The 16,295-nt window shown below is 36.4% G+C and overlaps 1 protein-coding gene across 1 annotated transcript; it reads left to right on the top strand.

Moving 5' to 3' along the window:
• Window positions 1-1,463: 1,463 nt before the first annotated feature.
• CSK (chloroplast sensor kinase) lies at window positions 1,464-8,633 on the top strand. Its single transcript, XM_090014932.1, has 9 exons — window positions 1,464-1,934; window positions 2,140-2,310; window positions 2,410-2,709; window positions 2,843-2,908; window positions 3,000-3,068; window positions 3,171-3,263; window positions 5,602-5,825; window positions 6,913-7,186; window positions 8,122-8,633. The coding sequence occupies exons 1-9, from the start codon at window positions 1,557-1,559 to the stop codon at window positions 8,371-8,373; spliced, it is 1,827 nt and encodes a 608-aa protein (XP_089871058.1). The 5' UTR covers window positions 1,464-1,556; the 3' UTR covers window positions 8,374-8,633.
• The last annotated feature ends 7,662 nt before the right edge of the window (window positions 8,634-16,295 follow it).

Below are 16,295 nucleotides of genomic sequence, written 5' to 3' on the forward strand. Positions count from 1 at the left end.
TCTAGGGGTGTCAGCTGGTCGAGTTTACCTGGATCCGACCCAAACTAAACCCTATAGAGTCCAGGTATGGTGATAAATAAGAAGACCCGACTAAGACCTGGGTCCAAACCCAAAGGTCTCTCTCTCTCTCTCTCTCTCTATATATATATATATATATATATATATATATATATATATATGGCTCGACATGACCCATAATTTTGTTGGGTCAGGTTTAAGCTTTGTTCGGGTTGGGCCTTCTTCTGAAAACTGGGCCCAAGCTTGACTCATTTGGGCCGGGCCCATCCCATTGTCAGCTCTAATAAGAAGTATTTGCAAAAAATGAATTAAAGTTTTGATTAAGAAAATACAGTGCATATTAATTCTAAGTTTATCAATATCTTTAAAATGAGATAGAGAGAGACAATTGTAGAAGGCAATAAAATCTTTATTTTCAGTGTCTCTTGGGAAACAAAGTGAAATCTTAACCACTCTAGCAGATTCCTTCTGCAAAAACTTTCTAAAAACCACCAAATTTTAAATACTTTCAGATAGATTGAGTATGAATCAGGTTCAAGTATTGGTCAGTTCAAGTATATAGTCAGGTTGGGTATGGGTTGTTCAGGTTTGTGTGTATAATCGGGTCCGAGTATATGATCGAGTGGGGTTTTAAATCATGGATAATCATTTGGGTTTGAGTACATAATTGGGTTGGGTCCGTTCTGGTTAGGGTTCAGGTTTTCATTTACAATACCCAAGACTCGACCAATGGCCCATTTTCACTATGAGTCTTTTTTAGACCCAACCAACACTCACGGATCCACCAATATTGGTTGGGATTGAATATATTCAGTTAAGGACATCAGGTCTGATCAAGTATACCGACCCAATTACACCCTTAATTATTTCACTGCTTCACCCTGCTCACTGTCAAACAGCCAAAGTGCCAACATTTTAAATTGAGAAATTTTCAAATACTCCTCAAATGTTTTGGTCTAATTCATAAGCACACAAAACATTCCAGAATTTGCAAATGCTCACCAAAGTTTTTAGCAGGGTTAATCAAATAACTCTCAGTTTAATTATCTTTACTAAACTCTGTTATAAATTTATTAAAATGATGATGCTTCCAATAATAAGTGGAGTCTAATTTTTCAGAAACCTTTTTTTTTTTTTTCATTTAACACAAGGGTCGTGAGTCGTGACTTCTCGTCTTCTTCTCTCTCTTTTTCGTTCAGAAGTGATTTGGCATCCGCACCGTTGATCCTTGTAAGATGAAGCAATGGACGGTCAAGATGTCACTTGATCTGCTCCTCTCCCTCTCTTTCTTTCTCTCTCTCTCTCTCCACTTCGGTGTTGGATTTGCGGAAAAATCCATATCCACGTGGCAGCAAGAGATATGCTATAAAGGGTCCCACACGAGAATTCACGGCAACCTTATCCACCCTGCGAGCGTTACTACGTGGCCCCAGTGAGCGCACAAGTCCCTCGTGCTCTCCTCCTTCTCACTGCTGCTTCCAGTTGCAAGGAGGGGGAAGCGGGGGCGAGCGCTTCTCTTCTGCTTCCGGCCGAAGCGCATGGCCACCCTGACCGCCAATCTCCTTCCCTTCACAGGAAGGCAGAGGAACTCCTTCCCTGTCAGAGACCGCCATACGGTGGCCTCCTCCTCCCTCAGGGCCGGGCCAGGCTTCCCGAGGAAGGAACCCTCCTCTCAGCTCACGTCCTGCTTCTCCGCTACCGGCGAGGCGGCGCAGGACGAGCCCGCCCTGATCTCTTCGGCCGCCGCGGCCGCGTCCCTCATCCTCAGGGCCTCGCAGTCGCCCGTCGAGTTCGCGCAGCGGATCGAGAAGGCGAGCGACAAGAGGATGGCGCTGCCCAGCTCCGAGTTCCAGAGGCTCTGCCACGAGCAGCTGGATCTCTTCAGAAAGATCGTCCACCAAGACGTGGTTCTTTCGGTTCGACGATGCTCCTTCTTCGTCGAATTCCCTCTTTTCTCGCCGTTGATCCGATGAATTTTCCATGAAACAGTTTGAGAATTAGGCCCTTTTTATTTTGAACTTCAAATAGTCTGAATTCTCGATCGTTCCTGTGTGAAAACGAGCGTGATCGCTTCTGTAGGAAGATCAAAATTGGAATGTGAGTGAATCTTTACGATTGCAGGTATACGTGCGCCCGGCAGGTAGTTATGTAATGGATCGGCTTGAGCTCCGGCGAGTTGCGTTGCACACAATGCTGAAAACGGCTGAACAATCTGATATCGTGGTACTGATCGGCAAATTTTGCCTTCCGTCGGGCTTGCGAGTGGCCGAGGCCGCATTGTCTGCGCAGCTCGTACGTGCTAGTCGCCCCTCAGAGACTTATTGTGGCTTTTCTGCAACTTTTGCTTCTTATTCAACTCATAATTGAGATGAATTTCGACTTGAATAACAGGTGGAAGACATTCCTGAGTGTAGAGCCATGGTGTTGCCCATGGTTAAAGATCCTTTTCTTGTGGGATTTCTGGTTGTTGAATTCCCTGCAATGGATGCAGAATCATACACGAAACCACACTCAAATGATCCGACACTCCCGGTCGAGTTGCCTGACAAAGAAACAAATGATTGTCTTGATAATTTGGAACTGCATCCTTTAAAGAAATTGACAAGGAATAACTTCTCAATAACTGCTGAACAGAAATTTGGAGCTGTTAAGATATCACGTTCACTTGCTGTGGCCTATGTCATGGATCAGGTAGCTTAAACTACATTGTGATTTCAATAATTTGGCAAAGATAGAATTTCATGTGGATTATATATACACATTTTCCCGGCAAACTATCTCTCGGGTTGTTTTTCTAACAGAAATTGCTTATGCTTTGTGACAGAAAACGTTATTGCTTCAGCAGTCATCTTGGCAAAATAATATCCGAATGAGTAATCTAGTTGAGCAAGTAAGATAGTGCTCGCCTATGAACCCACTGAGCTTGTTACGTGATCAGATGTTTTAGTGTTTCGTAGTTCATCTGCTCTTTTGATTGACAGATGCGCGCTTCCCTTTCGAGCATCAGGGCTCTTAGCAAAATGCTTTCGGTTCACTTGAAGAAAAATGAGGTTTGTCATTGAAATAATGCTTGTACTGTGTGCTGTATATGATTTGTGACAGTAGTATCATGTCCCTAGTAACTTAGCCGCTTCAGTTGTTTGTTCTCCCAGATTTCACATGATATTGTGGAAGATATACTTGTGCAAGGTGATCAGATGAAAGATAATTTACAAGAGCTTCAGAATGCTGTCTACCTTACAAAGGTACCTTTATGACTCATGAATATGTGTTTGTGCTATGTATATATGTCTTTCTATGCATAAGAGAGGCTTTTTGTTATAATCTAGGAATAGACCCTGGTCTGACAAGATAATTCTGTTTTTGGTACTAATTATGATAATCCAACTGTAATTCGTGCCACTTAATATTTCTGAATGTCCACAAATAAGTGCTGATTTAGTGAATAATTTTAAACATATGTATATGTAATAGTTAAACTAAAATGGAAACAAAGAGAACATCTCAGACAAGATTTTGATGTAATATGGAGATAGTTATATGTTGTGGAGTAAATCGGAGCAAAAAACTACATTAAGCAAAATATGGAGATTTAACTAAATTGGCAAAACTAATGTTTAAGATAGGATAAATTAAGGGAAAATTTTTAGTGAATAGAAAGGTAAGAGTGGTTGTTTGTTGTCTCAGTTTTGTGCTAAAATGAGATAAGTACTAAACTTGAGACCCTATGGATGTAGAGTGGTTAATCCTGGATTTATAAAGAGGATGTCATGGGTTCAAATATCTACAGTCTGCTTATAAGAGCTTGCTGGTTAGTAGGGTCGGAATAGCACCTGTCACCCACAGTTTTGTAACTTATGATTATCTGAAGAAGCTTAGACCACTTTTTCCATTGCAAAATAAATCTCAAACTTAAGCAAGCATTTGTGCTTGCATGTGGGTGAGCAAGCAATCTATTCAGGTATGGATTCTGGTTAATCTTTGGGTGGAAGTACTTGCCTAACTCTTTTTAATGTTTTTTTCACTGTGAATAACAATCCTTTGTCAATAAAAACCTTTTACAATTATAAAATTGATAAAGAACAAATTGTGAGGCTGTCCATTCTTGTTTGCAAGCTAAGAGTGCATCTCCCTGTTTCTTTTGCTTTAGCATAAATGTTGATCAACGGTAGATAATGTTAGTTACTCATCTCCCGAGAACTCCATCTCAGTCTTGTTACAGAAAGATCTTTTGATGACACCAAAAATGGCACTCTTTCAGTCAAATAGCTTATTTAAATAATGACATATTTGATACAATGACAAAATATGAATGATTTCTTTGCTTTCTGCAAAATGATTATGGTAAAATATATATGGCAGCATCTACTAGTGTTAAGTTTCATTTTGTTTATGTAATCTTGTAGAGCTCTTGGCTGATATATCGAGTAAACATTAAGCTTTAGGATGTCTCCTGTTGTTCCCTCATGTCTAGCTTCTCATTTTTCTGGTACGGATGCAGCAGTGAAAGCAAATAGTGCCATAGCCAAGGAATGCAACTCATGCTGACCCCTGGTTAAAGTCCAGAAGGGTTTAACGGGGAACTACTAGCTTAGTTTCCATTTTTCTGTTTTTGATGATAATATCAGTAGACATAAAATTATCTCTTTGCTGTAGAAGAGGTTATGTTGGCAAAACTTGAAGAATGAAGAATCAGGAGTGCTAGGGTGCTAATTAATGAATGAGAAGTGGATGAGATTTGTACAGTACAAAAAACTAAGGGATGACAAATATTGTTGAGAAAATATGAAACCAATTATGAAGAAACACAAGGTAGGACATTTATTTACGTATACCTTGTTATGATTGATGAAGCAACACTACCTGGAGTGGTAATGTATTAATAATTGTATAGCTTATGTGACATTTCATGTTCTTGTTTTGTTTGATGGATTGTAACATTTGAAAATTTTGATATTGACTTATTGATGCTTGTGATGCATCTTGGAGCATTTGGATTTTCTTGCAGTTCATATTTTGTTGCTAGGCACATTGCTTATGATTGTTGATTTTGCTTTTCCCTTTCGTCACCAATCTATCATTTTCTTCATGACAATTTCTGTCATTTATTTTTATTGTTCATTTCGTTGAAAATTGTTGGCATACAAGCAATTGCTCATATTGATCAATGTTTTATTTTTTCTTATCTATTTATCTTTTTTTCTTGTGCTTCTCTCTCTCTCTCTCTATATATATATATACATATATATATATATATATATATATATATATATATATATATATATATTCTTCAATTCTTCATTTTTTCCCTGTTCTTAAATTTCTGATCTGTAATGGATCAAGGCAACATTTTCTTATTGTGAAATGGTATGTGATGTTGAACACGTCCTTCACAAACCAAAGGACAATCTCATCTTTACAGTGTTTGTTTCTGTCTTGTCCTCACAGATCTTAATTTGAATTATCACATGGAATAAGACTTCTTTTCTTGTCTTTGGTACAACTAGTAAGAACTATTCAAGTTTCCATGGTTTTATGGAACTATAAATCACTAACCTACTGAACTATCATTTGTATATCCAGGCAAATATAGTGCGATATAATGAGGATAATTTGAAGAGAATGCAAAGAATTCAATCGAGCTATGGAAATCTTAAGCATGCAGAAATCCTGCCAGGTGATATTACTTCAGAAAATGCTTATGGTGGTGACCGATGTGCAGATCTTGTTAGCTCTCATATTTCTGAAACAAAAGATTTGGAGATACCTATGCCACCCTTTGCTCTTGTAGCACAACGTGCTATCAGGTTTGAATTCATGTTTTCAATTTTCACTCATGTGTTCCCCACCATGTTCAGATGAGCAGGTTAATGATTATATATTCGCTTGTTACTCTCAGCCTATTTGCCATCTGAAATTCAACTTAAATCAATATCTCATGTGTTGCCAAATTACAGGCTGAATTTCTGTTGACCTTGTTTATATTTAGTACTGGAGTTTGGTGTTGGAGAAAAGAGCTTAGGGCATGGAAAATACTAGTGGAGACTTAGATACGGCAGTCATTTGAGAGAACAAGCAACCCCACATTGTATCTCCAAAGGAGTATTGGGTTTTCAAGCAGAAAACCAAAACAAGCAGGACCCACGAGTGGCCAAAAAGTATTACTGTTATTTCCATTTTGTCAGTAAAGCATTTAAGAGGACATTAGAGAAGGTTATACTTATATGCACACCAGTAATGGACTTAGTGTGCTTGCTATAACATTGTGGGCAGAGTAAGAATGGATGAAGGAAATACTTTTTTATGAGGTGCAATACATACATAATCTAATTACCAGGACTGTAATTTGAAATGGATAAAAGCTCTCTTCAAGTAATATAGATACTTCAAGCCTGAGATGACAATGTAAAAGAATTGTTAAAGTTTAACCCTAGTTTTGGCAAGGGCTTGAATCTAATTAATATTGTTAACTCAAATCAACTGTACCATATTAACTGAATGCATGTATAATATGCTAGTCAAGTTGGGTTACACCATCTAACAACCAACCTAAGCTTGGATAAGCGACATAATATCTAGATCTTGGATATAGCAAAATGCACCAAAAATACACAAGCCCTGCTGGCAGTCAATGTCAGAGACAGCAGTCCCATTACACAACTTTGGAAAGCCTCCATCTACAATATTTGCATCTCTCTTCTCATGTTGCTTTTGAGTTTCTTTAGTTTGTTGCACAGGATTGAATTCTAAATTGGACTAAATAGACACACGTGCAAAAATGCATGTTGTTTATCATTATGTAAAATTTTTCTCTCATGTTGAGGTAAATTTGCTGTTTCTGCATTGCTAATTCTCCTGAAATAATTACTTCTACCCAGTTTTTATGTCAGGTAGACCATGCAGTGTGTCTAATGTATTGGCAGAGCTAGTGGGAGCTGCACAGCCTTTAGCCTACAAACAGCAGCGATCACTTAAAGTCAAACAATTCTCTGTTACACTGGAAGCTGCAGTTGAAGAAGCTGCTCTGAGACAGGCACTGAGCAATTTGATAGATGGTGCACTCTTACGTACACATGTTGGTGGCAAGGTGGAAATAGTTTCCGTCGAGGCACCAGGAGGAGGAGCTCTTATAGTAGTTGATGATGATGGGCCTGATATGCACTACATGGTATTTCAATTGCCCCATGGTTTTCAAAAAACATTGATTCATTTATTTGGACTTGGACAAAAGGAATGTGAAAGTTAAGGAGAGTTAAATAAAATTGTCTATCTTCAAAGATTATAAAGATTTTCTGGAGCATATTTTTTCTAATGATCTTGAGCTTCAACAAGTTTTATAAAATAAGTCTCTTTATCTCTGGATTTTTATGAAGTTGACTGAGTCCATATAGGTCATTAGTTATGAATTCTATTTTATACTTCCCTTTTCTAAAACATGTCAAAGCATTATGCCCATTGAATTTTCTATGGTTTAATACGCAAGGTCTCTCTCTCTCCACAGCTTTTTTTCTTTTCTTATTCATTTGGATATATTGTACACTGTACATGGCCATTAAAGTGTCTTATCCTAGAGCATAGTGACAAATATCACGAGATTTATGAAAATCTCGCGATAATATCGCAAGAAATTGTCTCAGTTTAAAACGGCAATTTCTTGCAAGATTTTTAAAATATCGCGAGATTTATGAAAAAACATAAATACCGCGATTTAAACATGATATTTATGTTTTAAACGGCTATTTATCGTGAAAAAACCATGTATTTTTATTTTTAAATAATTTTTATTAATATTTTTTTATAAAAATATTTTTTTTTTAATTAATTTTTTTATTGCAGAGATTTTGCAAAAAAAATGCAAGATTTATGAAAAATTTTCAATTTCTCACGACTTTTTGAAAAACGAGATTTTGCTGAAAAAAAAAACGTTTGCCACTGTCCTAGAATAGCATTGCCAGAATCTCATGAAGAGAACAACCTTTCATTTTACAAATGGAAATGGTTAAATTATTATCCTGAATGAGTCCATTTTGATGCTTGTAATATTGCATATGGATTAGGTGAATTAAGATGGTTTGCATTTGTTTTTTGACAAATCAATTGCAGACACAAATGTACTCTTTGGCACCATTTGGAGCAGAGCTTTCATCAGAAGGCATGGTAGAGGACAGCATGACATGGAACTTTGTTGCTGGATTGACAGTTGCTCGTGAGATATTGGAGAGCTATGGTTGTGTTGTTCGTGTCATTTCTCCTCATCTTCAAAACACATCCCTTGGAGCAGGTGGTACAAGAATAGAACTTTGGTTGCCTGCTCTTCCATCTGATGTACTTGACCCTTCTCGATCAGAAAATTAGCAGCAACATGCATAACTGCAGGGTCAGTGGCTGGTTATCTGTTCATCTGTATGTAATTGATGTCAACCATAACTTTGTATTGCAATCATTTATTTCCAGTCAATGTTTGTATGATTATGGCTTATTTGCTTTTGGAAAGGTAGCAGGTCATATCATACAAATTTTCGTGTACAGGTTACTGTGTAGATATGAATGTACTATTGCCTGTTGTTGCTATAATTGGGAAACAATAATTGTTTCCAATTTCAATATTGGTTGAACTGCTAGTTTGATTGCTGTCTCTGGCTCACTTTTTTCATTATGATTTCCGTTGCATTCTATGCAGATGAATCAGGAACTCTATAACTGCAGTGTAATGAAAACAATGTGTGCACAAGAACAATGCCACTAATGGGCTACAAGAGAACAAAGAGAGTACACACCAAAAGCCACTAATAGGCAAAATACAATAAGCCACAAAAGGCTAACACAAATCACTCACAAGAGGGAAAGAGTACAAAATAAAATAAAAATAATTGTATTCAAAATGCTTAAGAAAAAGCATACATAGAGAAGGGCCTTAGCACCCTTTATATACGCCAAAAGCGGCTTATTGACAGTGGATAATAAAGAGACCTTTTGTTGTTTCTTACACTGGTAAGATATAAGAGTTTCTTAAAAACACACAGAAACCAGTAGTTGAGACTCTATCATTAGGATAACCTTCCCAATCTGCATCAGTATAAAAAATTAAATCTAAAGAGGAAGAAAAGGATAAAAATAACTCTTTAAATATAGAATTCTTGATATATCTGACAATTCTAAAAACAACACTCATGTGCACCGTAGTTGGTGCATTGAATTTGACAGGCTGAATGCACAACATGAGCAATGTCTGGTCTTATAATGGGTAAGCGAAGGATTTGATTAGTTGCTATTATGGAGTTGGATCTTCAAAAGGAGTCCCATCTTCCAATCTTTATTCTACCACAACCTCCGGCGTGTCAACCTTCTTATCATCAAAAATTCTAGATTCGACAATAATATATGCAACCAGCTTTATTTGAAACAAGATATATCCTCCAGGTGAGTAAGCTACTTCGATACCTAAAAAATCTCTTAAAAAAACAAGGTCAGACATATCAAAATGATTTTTAAGAATATTTTTAATTTCATCAGCCCCCTTTTTGTGACTCTGTAATGATCATATAATCAACATATGATAGAACAACAATAATGTGAGTACCTGTATCTTAAAAAAAAGAAATCAGCATCAATATAACATAATCTATAACCCAAGTTTAACATAACTTTGTTAAACTTATCATACCAAGCTTTGGGGGCTCGCTTAAGCCCATACAAAGCTTTCTTAACCGAATAACTTTTCCTCTCTCGACCTCATGGCCAAGAGGTGGATCCATTTACGCTTCCTCATTTAGGTCACCATTAAAAAAGACATTCTTGACATCAAGTTGGTAAATTGGTCACTTCTTAATGGATGCTAAGGCAATGAGTATTCTTACACTAGTCATACGAGTTACATGAGAAAAAGTCTCTTCATAGTCAATTTCATATTCTTGAGAATAACCTTTGGCCACTAACCTAGCTTTGTATCTTTCTAAAGATCCATCCTCTTTTGTTTTGAATTTATAAACCCACAAACATCCTATGGTATTTTTTCATATGGGTAACGATTAAATTTCCTAGGTCTTGACCTTCACTACAAAAAAAAACCGTGGATTAGCGATGGACGATATTCGACCTTAATCCATCGCTAAATAGTTTAGGGACAGATTGGCGACGGATTAGCATCCGATATCGTCCATCGCATAATCCTAGTCGCTAAATAGCAGCAGAGCTGATCTATTGCTAATTCGTCGCTAATTAGCGACATATTAGTGACGTATATAATTCATCGCTAAACAAGTACATATTTGATTTTGCGATGGAATGTAATTCGTCGCTAATCCATTACTATTTTAGTGATGGATTACATTTCCGTCGCTAATCCGTCTCAAAATTTAAAAATAAATTAAAAAAATTTATTTGAAATATAAATATCAAGAAAAAATTTGTCATTGGTTACATTTTTTTAAATGGAATTAAAACTAAAGTCAAGATTTCTTAAAGAAGCTTCATGCTAGTAAATGAAAATGTTAAAGTTTTGCACAATACAATTATCCAATATAAAAGAATAAGCTTTCAAGTGAAGAATGCTTGAAACAATATTGATCAGAATAAATGAGATCAAATAAGTGAAAGCAAAAAATTAGGCTTAGTCCATACTTTATCATAATCTTCTTCCAGCTTTATAAGCGGTGCAAAAACGTTTTGATACTGCAAAATGGAGGCCACTTCACAAGTCAAATTCAGATGAAACATTCCAATAATTGGAAATATGAATGAAAAAATTGGCATCTAAGTTACAAAGATGCAATGTCCATAAAAGGCATTTGCATTAACGCTTCAAATCATTATAAGAAGAGGAGAAGGAGACCTACATTTTTAAGCTTCAAATTGCATTCAAACCAAATATATCAAAAAAATACAGCGATTATCAAGGTGTATCATGGTCACCCAGATACCTGGTAAGCATCTTGGTATTTGAGGGCCACAGGCTAAGGTTCATCATCCACACCAGGTTTCTCTAGATCTTCAAGAGAAGCATGAGGATTTATCTTCCAAAGCTCTTCAACCTTGTTTATTTGTTGAGCACTGATTTGGCGTGCTCTCAACTACTCCTACTTAGATGGAACCTGGGAATAACACTAAACGTTAACAACCATATCATGTGCATCAAATACATAAAAGAAAGTAAACAAAACCCAATGAAATGTTTGACACCCAAATAGCCTAGAAAGAAGGAAAAGCATACCTTGACAAGCCATGTAAGGAAGCATCTGTCATCAATAAGCGGGCACCACTGACTCAGGTCCCAATTCATATCTTTCAGTGCATTGACTTTCAGGCAAGGCTCCCTACATAAGAGAACCACAACACTCTGTCTTGGCAGAAATAAACCCTAGAAGAAATACATTTCTACAACCACAGTTATAGCATTCAAGGATGGTTTCTCCCAGTGGGTTGTCCTTGTGAAGGCAGACCTCCTTGTGTTTATAAAATTGGCAGATTGATGAAAAAAAAAGGTGCACAAGATACTTCTCAAAATGACTCACAAATGCCCACAATATTTTATAAAATAAACAATATAAATTCCACCAATGTTGCACAAAAAGATTACAGTTTTCTATGGAACAAATCAGTTCAGTAACTAATGAGTGATCAAGATTTAGAAACTGAAACATGTTTCTGATCAATTGACTCAAACATTACATTATAATATTGACAATTTACACCACAAAGTTTTGTGAAGATGCAATTGAATGCATTTTTCTTTGAACAAAAAAGGATCACTGAAGTCTTTAACCATGGAACTTTTGCCAAATGTTGTATCTACTTTGTAGATGTTTTGAATGTGTTTAGTCATTCTCATTTAATCAGTTTTTTTATCTCTGCCAAGGTACTCAAATACACAATACATGGTAGATATTATTTGAGTCCAAAAGAAAAAAGAATTTCATCAAGATTAGATAAAGAGGAAAAAGAAAGAGAAAACCTCAGAGATGAATGATCTCCATCTGTTAGTCTGACATCTAATTATTTCATCAAGCAAAACAAAGTCCTCAGCTCCAAGCTGCAGGGTATTTCTTAATCCAAAGAGAAAATTACAAAGAGAAAGACCTCTAATTGTAAAAAAGTTTTACCAAGCATCATTTGTGTAATTGCGTGTTAATGGCTTTAATGGTCTGCGAAATATATAGCCTTTACAAATCTCTTCCGCCTATCATCAAAATGACATGGCCACCATAACGTACCCAAGCAACTAGATATTGCTCCGCTATAGGCTTGTAAATATCAATAGTCTTTCTCCCTGTGATTAATTCTAGTAAAACCACACCAAAGCTATAAACATCTGATTTGAGAGTGAGTTGACCAGTCATAGCATATTCGGGTGCACAATATCCATATGTTCCCATTACCCTTGTCGACACGTGACTCTTGTCCCCAACAGGGCCTAGTTTAGCAAGACCAAAATCAGAAAGCTTAGGATTAAAGTCGTCGTCCAGCAATATGTTTGTAGACTTTGTCATAGTAAATAACCGGTGGTTTTGCTTTGTCATGCAAATGCTCTAGACCTCTAGCTGCACCAACTGCAATCTTCATGCGGGTATTCCACTCGAGGGGTCTTCTTCCAGGTTGGATATTTGAAAGGAAAACAAATGATATGATTCAACGTTAATTCAACTAATACAATTCAAAAACAAATTCAAGACATGATTTTCATGATAAGAAATAGAACAAGCTAGAAATATTTCAATCTGACTGCAGAGAAACTAAGACTTCAATCTGATGACAGAGAAACTAGCAGATTCAAGAAAAGCATAATATTGCTGAAGCAGCTGGTCTAGTAACAATTCTTTAGCTAGTTAGTTGGTCATCAGAATAATATACCATTCGTTCATATATTGTTGTTAGAAGTATTTATAGATAGGTACAAATGAACTTAGCCTTTCACACTCCAAGGTGCTGAAAAAAAGAACCAACTTAATTGCATGTTCAGCTCATTTCAAAAGAGCAACATAAATATCAATCAGAAGACGGTCACCTCAACAGGGGTTGCCAAAACCAAAAGATATTGAATGGCTTCCACGAAGATGCCAGGCTTAGCTTTAGCAAGTCCAACAACACATATCGCTTGTTCTTCGCCACTATATTCAGGACACTGGCCATCCCTGAAGAGCAATGATACATTAAGAACAAGGAATAGTAGCCACAAAATCTATAACTGACTCACATGTTAGATAAAATTACACATGTAACCTCTATTTCATTAAGTATCTTTGGCTTATAAACTAGTAATATCAATGATCCAGAGTTTATTTGCAAAAATCAGGGTGGTAAAATTTTAACACTTTTCCAATCAGTTTTGCTGTAAAGCACACATTAAGGTAAATGTAATCCATATAGTTTATAAAAATAAAAATAATAATAATAATATATTAACAAATTTGCAAGCGCTAAGCAAGCTCTTTGTTATCTTTTAAAAATTATGTCATTCTTAGGAGCAAAAGTATAATACAAGGAGCAAATCCTATTTGTATGGTTATGCTGGGTATAGTCAGATCCAAATTGCACCAGACATTCAAGAGAAAATAGTTGTTTTGTGGTATTCTTAGAAGATTCTACAAAATAAACTTCAGGACCAGCAAAATGTTGTGAAACAATGGGGATCTACCCTTTCCATGAGGAAGATTACTCAGAAAAGAACAAACTAGTTGGCAAACGGTTAGTGCAGGTTTACTTGTATAAATGGTTCTTAGTCTTTCAAACGGATTACAACACGATTGGCCAATCAAAGCACTCTGCAACCATGGGTCATAATCGGATTAAAAAAATGTATTACTGGATGTTTTCTAGAACTTGATGCTTCTATGAGTCTTATATACAACAGCGAGGATGAGACAAAAGTTGACTTTACCATTTATCAAAACGCCAAAGGAATAGAGAGTTGTCCACAGATGCCCATGCTCGCCGAATTTCTGGAAAAATTCCACATAAAGTAGTACCTTCTCCTCCAGCTACATTTTATCTATCAATAAGTATATCAGGAAGATCTCTGGTATTGGCTACTTCAACCGCTGGAGGCCACTGCATCAATAAACGTTGTAGTAAGTATGCAAACAACCTACTGAGGAAAGAACATCAGCTTCTTAAGAACCATATTAAGGAATATATTACCAAGGATCACAATACTGAGGAAGCCCATAATGTGCTATGATCCCCTGCTATTATACCAGAGGAACATCAAGAACTAAACCAGGATCCTAAATTTATTTGCAGAAGATGGTATGGGCGTTCTTACCTTCAAAACAAATTATCAATCAATTCAATTCAACAATTACTTGCTATCTTATGACGACCAAAAAATGTCGAACATGCGAATAACCACACGCCAATCCATTAAGTACCATTATCATTCAAAAAATCGCATTCACTGAAAAAAAATATAAAATAAATGAAATGGATGGATGCGTTATACTGCTGCAGTTCGCACCCATGGAGCTATAATTTGTAGAACTACGGAACTAACGATTGTCGAACACGATCAACACAACTAGGAAAAAAAAATGCAAAAACACAAGGTAAGGTTGGGAGCAAAAGTCGAAAACCAGATGCGATAGAATTGACAATAACACTGCATACCTCTTTCGGGGGAGACAAGTACAGGTGGCTGGCGTATCTAGAAGCTTCCAAAGCCTCCTTGACATCGACCCGCCTGGAGGAGTCCCGGCTTATGTAGTCTCTCACCAGGCGCCCCGCGACCACCACATTCAAGGCGATCCTCTCATCTTCCCACGACATCGCTTCTTTCTTCTTCTTCCCCTAAAACCCTAGAAACATGAAACTTTTTGAACCAGAGTGAAGAGAGAGAATGAACCTCGCGAGACTGCAGATGGGGAAGGAAAAGAGGCGGAGGCAGTGGTGGTCACGGCGATAGCACCCGACTCGGTTCGACTGCAGACAAGGGGAAGGGGCGGAGGCATCACGGCGGAGATTAGGGATTTTACGAGAGAAAGGGGGAGAGAGTGAGAGCGAGGGAGAATTTTGCATGGTTTAAATCCAGAAGTAGCCACTGATTAGCCATGCGAAAATTTTGTCTCAGAAAATTATTTCTCTCATCCATCGCGAAGTTGCGAAGGAGTTTGAGATGGAATATTTTTGTCGCTAATCCATCATTAATTAGCGACAAATTTTAAGATGAAATATTTTCGTCGCTAATCTGTCGTTAATTAGCAATGAATTTTGAGACAGAATTTTTCCGTCGCTAATTCTGCAACTGATTTCAATTTTAACGACGACTAGTTTTCTCTTACTAATCTATCGCAAATTTACGACGAAAAAAAATCATCACAAATTTCCGTCGCTAACTAACATTTTTCTTGTGGTGCTTCTTGAAGGCTTCTAGTTCTAGATTTATGTAATCAACCAATTCAAGAATTTCTTTAGCCTCATTACAGGTTGAACGTTCATGAAATGATTGGATAGATATAAGACATGCTCTATATCTATGTGAAAATGTCTCATAAGATACAAACCTTTCAGGAGGTTTAGAGGTTCTACTGGATTTTCTAACACTAATTTCTCCAATATTTTGGTTTTGGAAATATCTATCAAGTGCACATGAAGGATTTCCAATAGCTCTTTTAGAATGAGTTTGAATATCACGGTTTTGAGTATCCTCCAAGGGAACACCAAAGTCAATCAATGCATATTATCATCATAATCATTATCAATATGTATAATTTTGTCAGAAACTTTTTTGGCAATAAATCAAATAAAAAGGAATACTCAAGACCATCCTTAAGCTTATCCAAATCAAAACCATTTTTATTTTCTAGAAAATTCACATTTCTTGAAATATATAATGTCATTTTTCATATCATAAAATCTATAACTTTTTTGGTTGTTTGCATAACCAAGAAACACACACTTGGTGGCTTTAGGAGATAATTGATCTCCTTTTTAAATAATAAAACAAAACACTTATATCCAAAACTCTTAATCTACTTAAACTGAGAGAAGCTTAGTAAAGTTTTTCAATTGGAGATATGTTTTATAAAACTGACGAGGTCATTCGATTGATAAGATATATGATAGTTAAAGCATCTTCAGCCCAAAATCTTTTTAGAACACCTTTTGAAATAAGCAATGTTCTTGTGATTTCAATGATATGATAATGCTTTCTTTCGACTAATCTATTTTGTTGAAGATTATTTTTACAAGATTTTTGATGTGAAATTTCACTTTTTTTAAATACTTTTTAAAATCATTAAGCAAATATTCTTCACTGAATCAGATCAAAAAATAACAATATGGGTTTG

This window comes from Nuphar pumila, chromosome 7, assembly GCF_984573655.1.
Source record: "Nuphar pumila chromosome 7, dmNupPumi1.hap1.1, whole genome shotgun sequence".
Taxonomy (NCBI): Eukaryota; Viridiplantae; Streptophyta; class Magnoliopsida; order Nymphaeales; family Nymphaeaceae; genus Nuphar; species Nuphar pumila.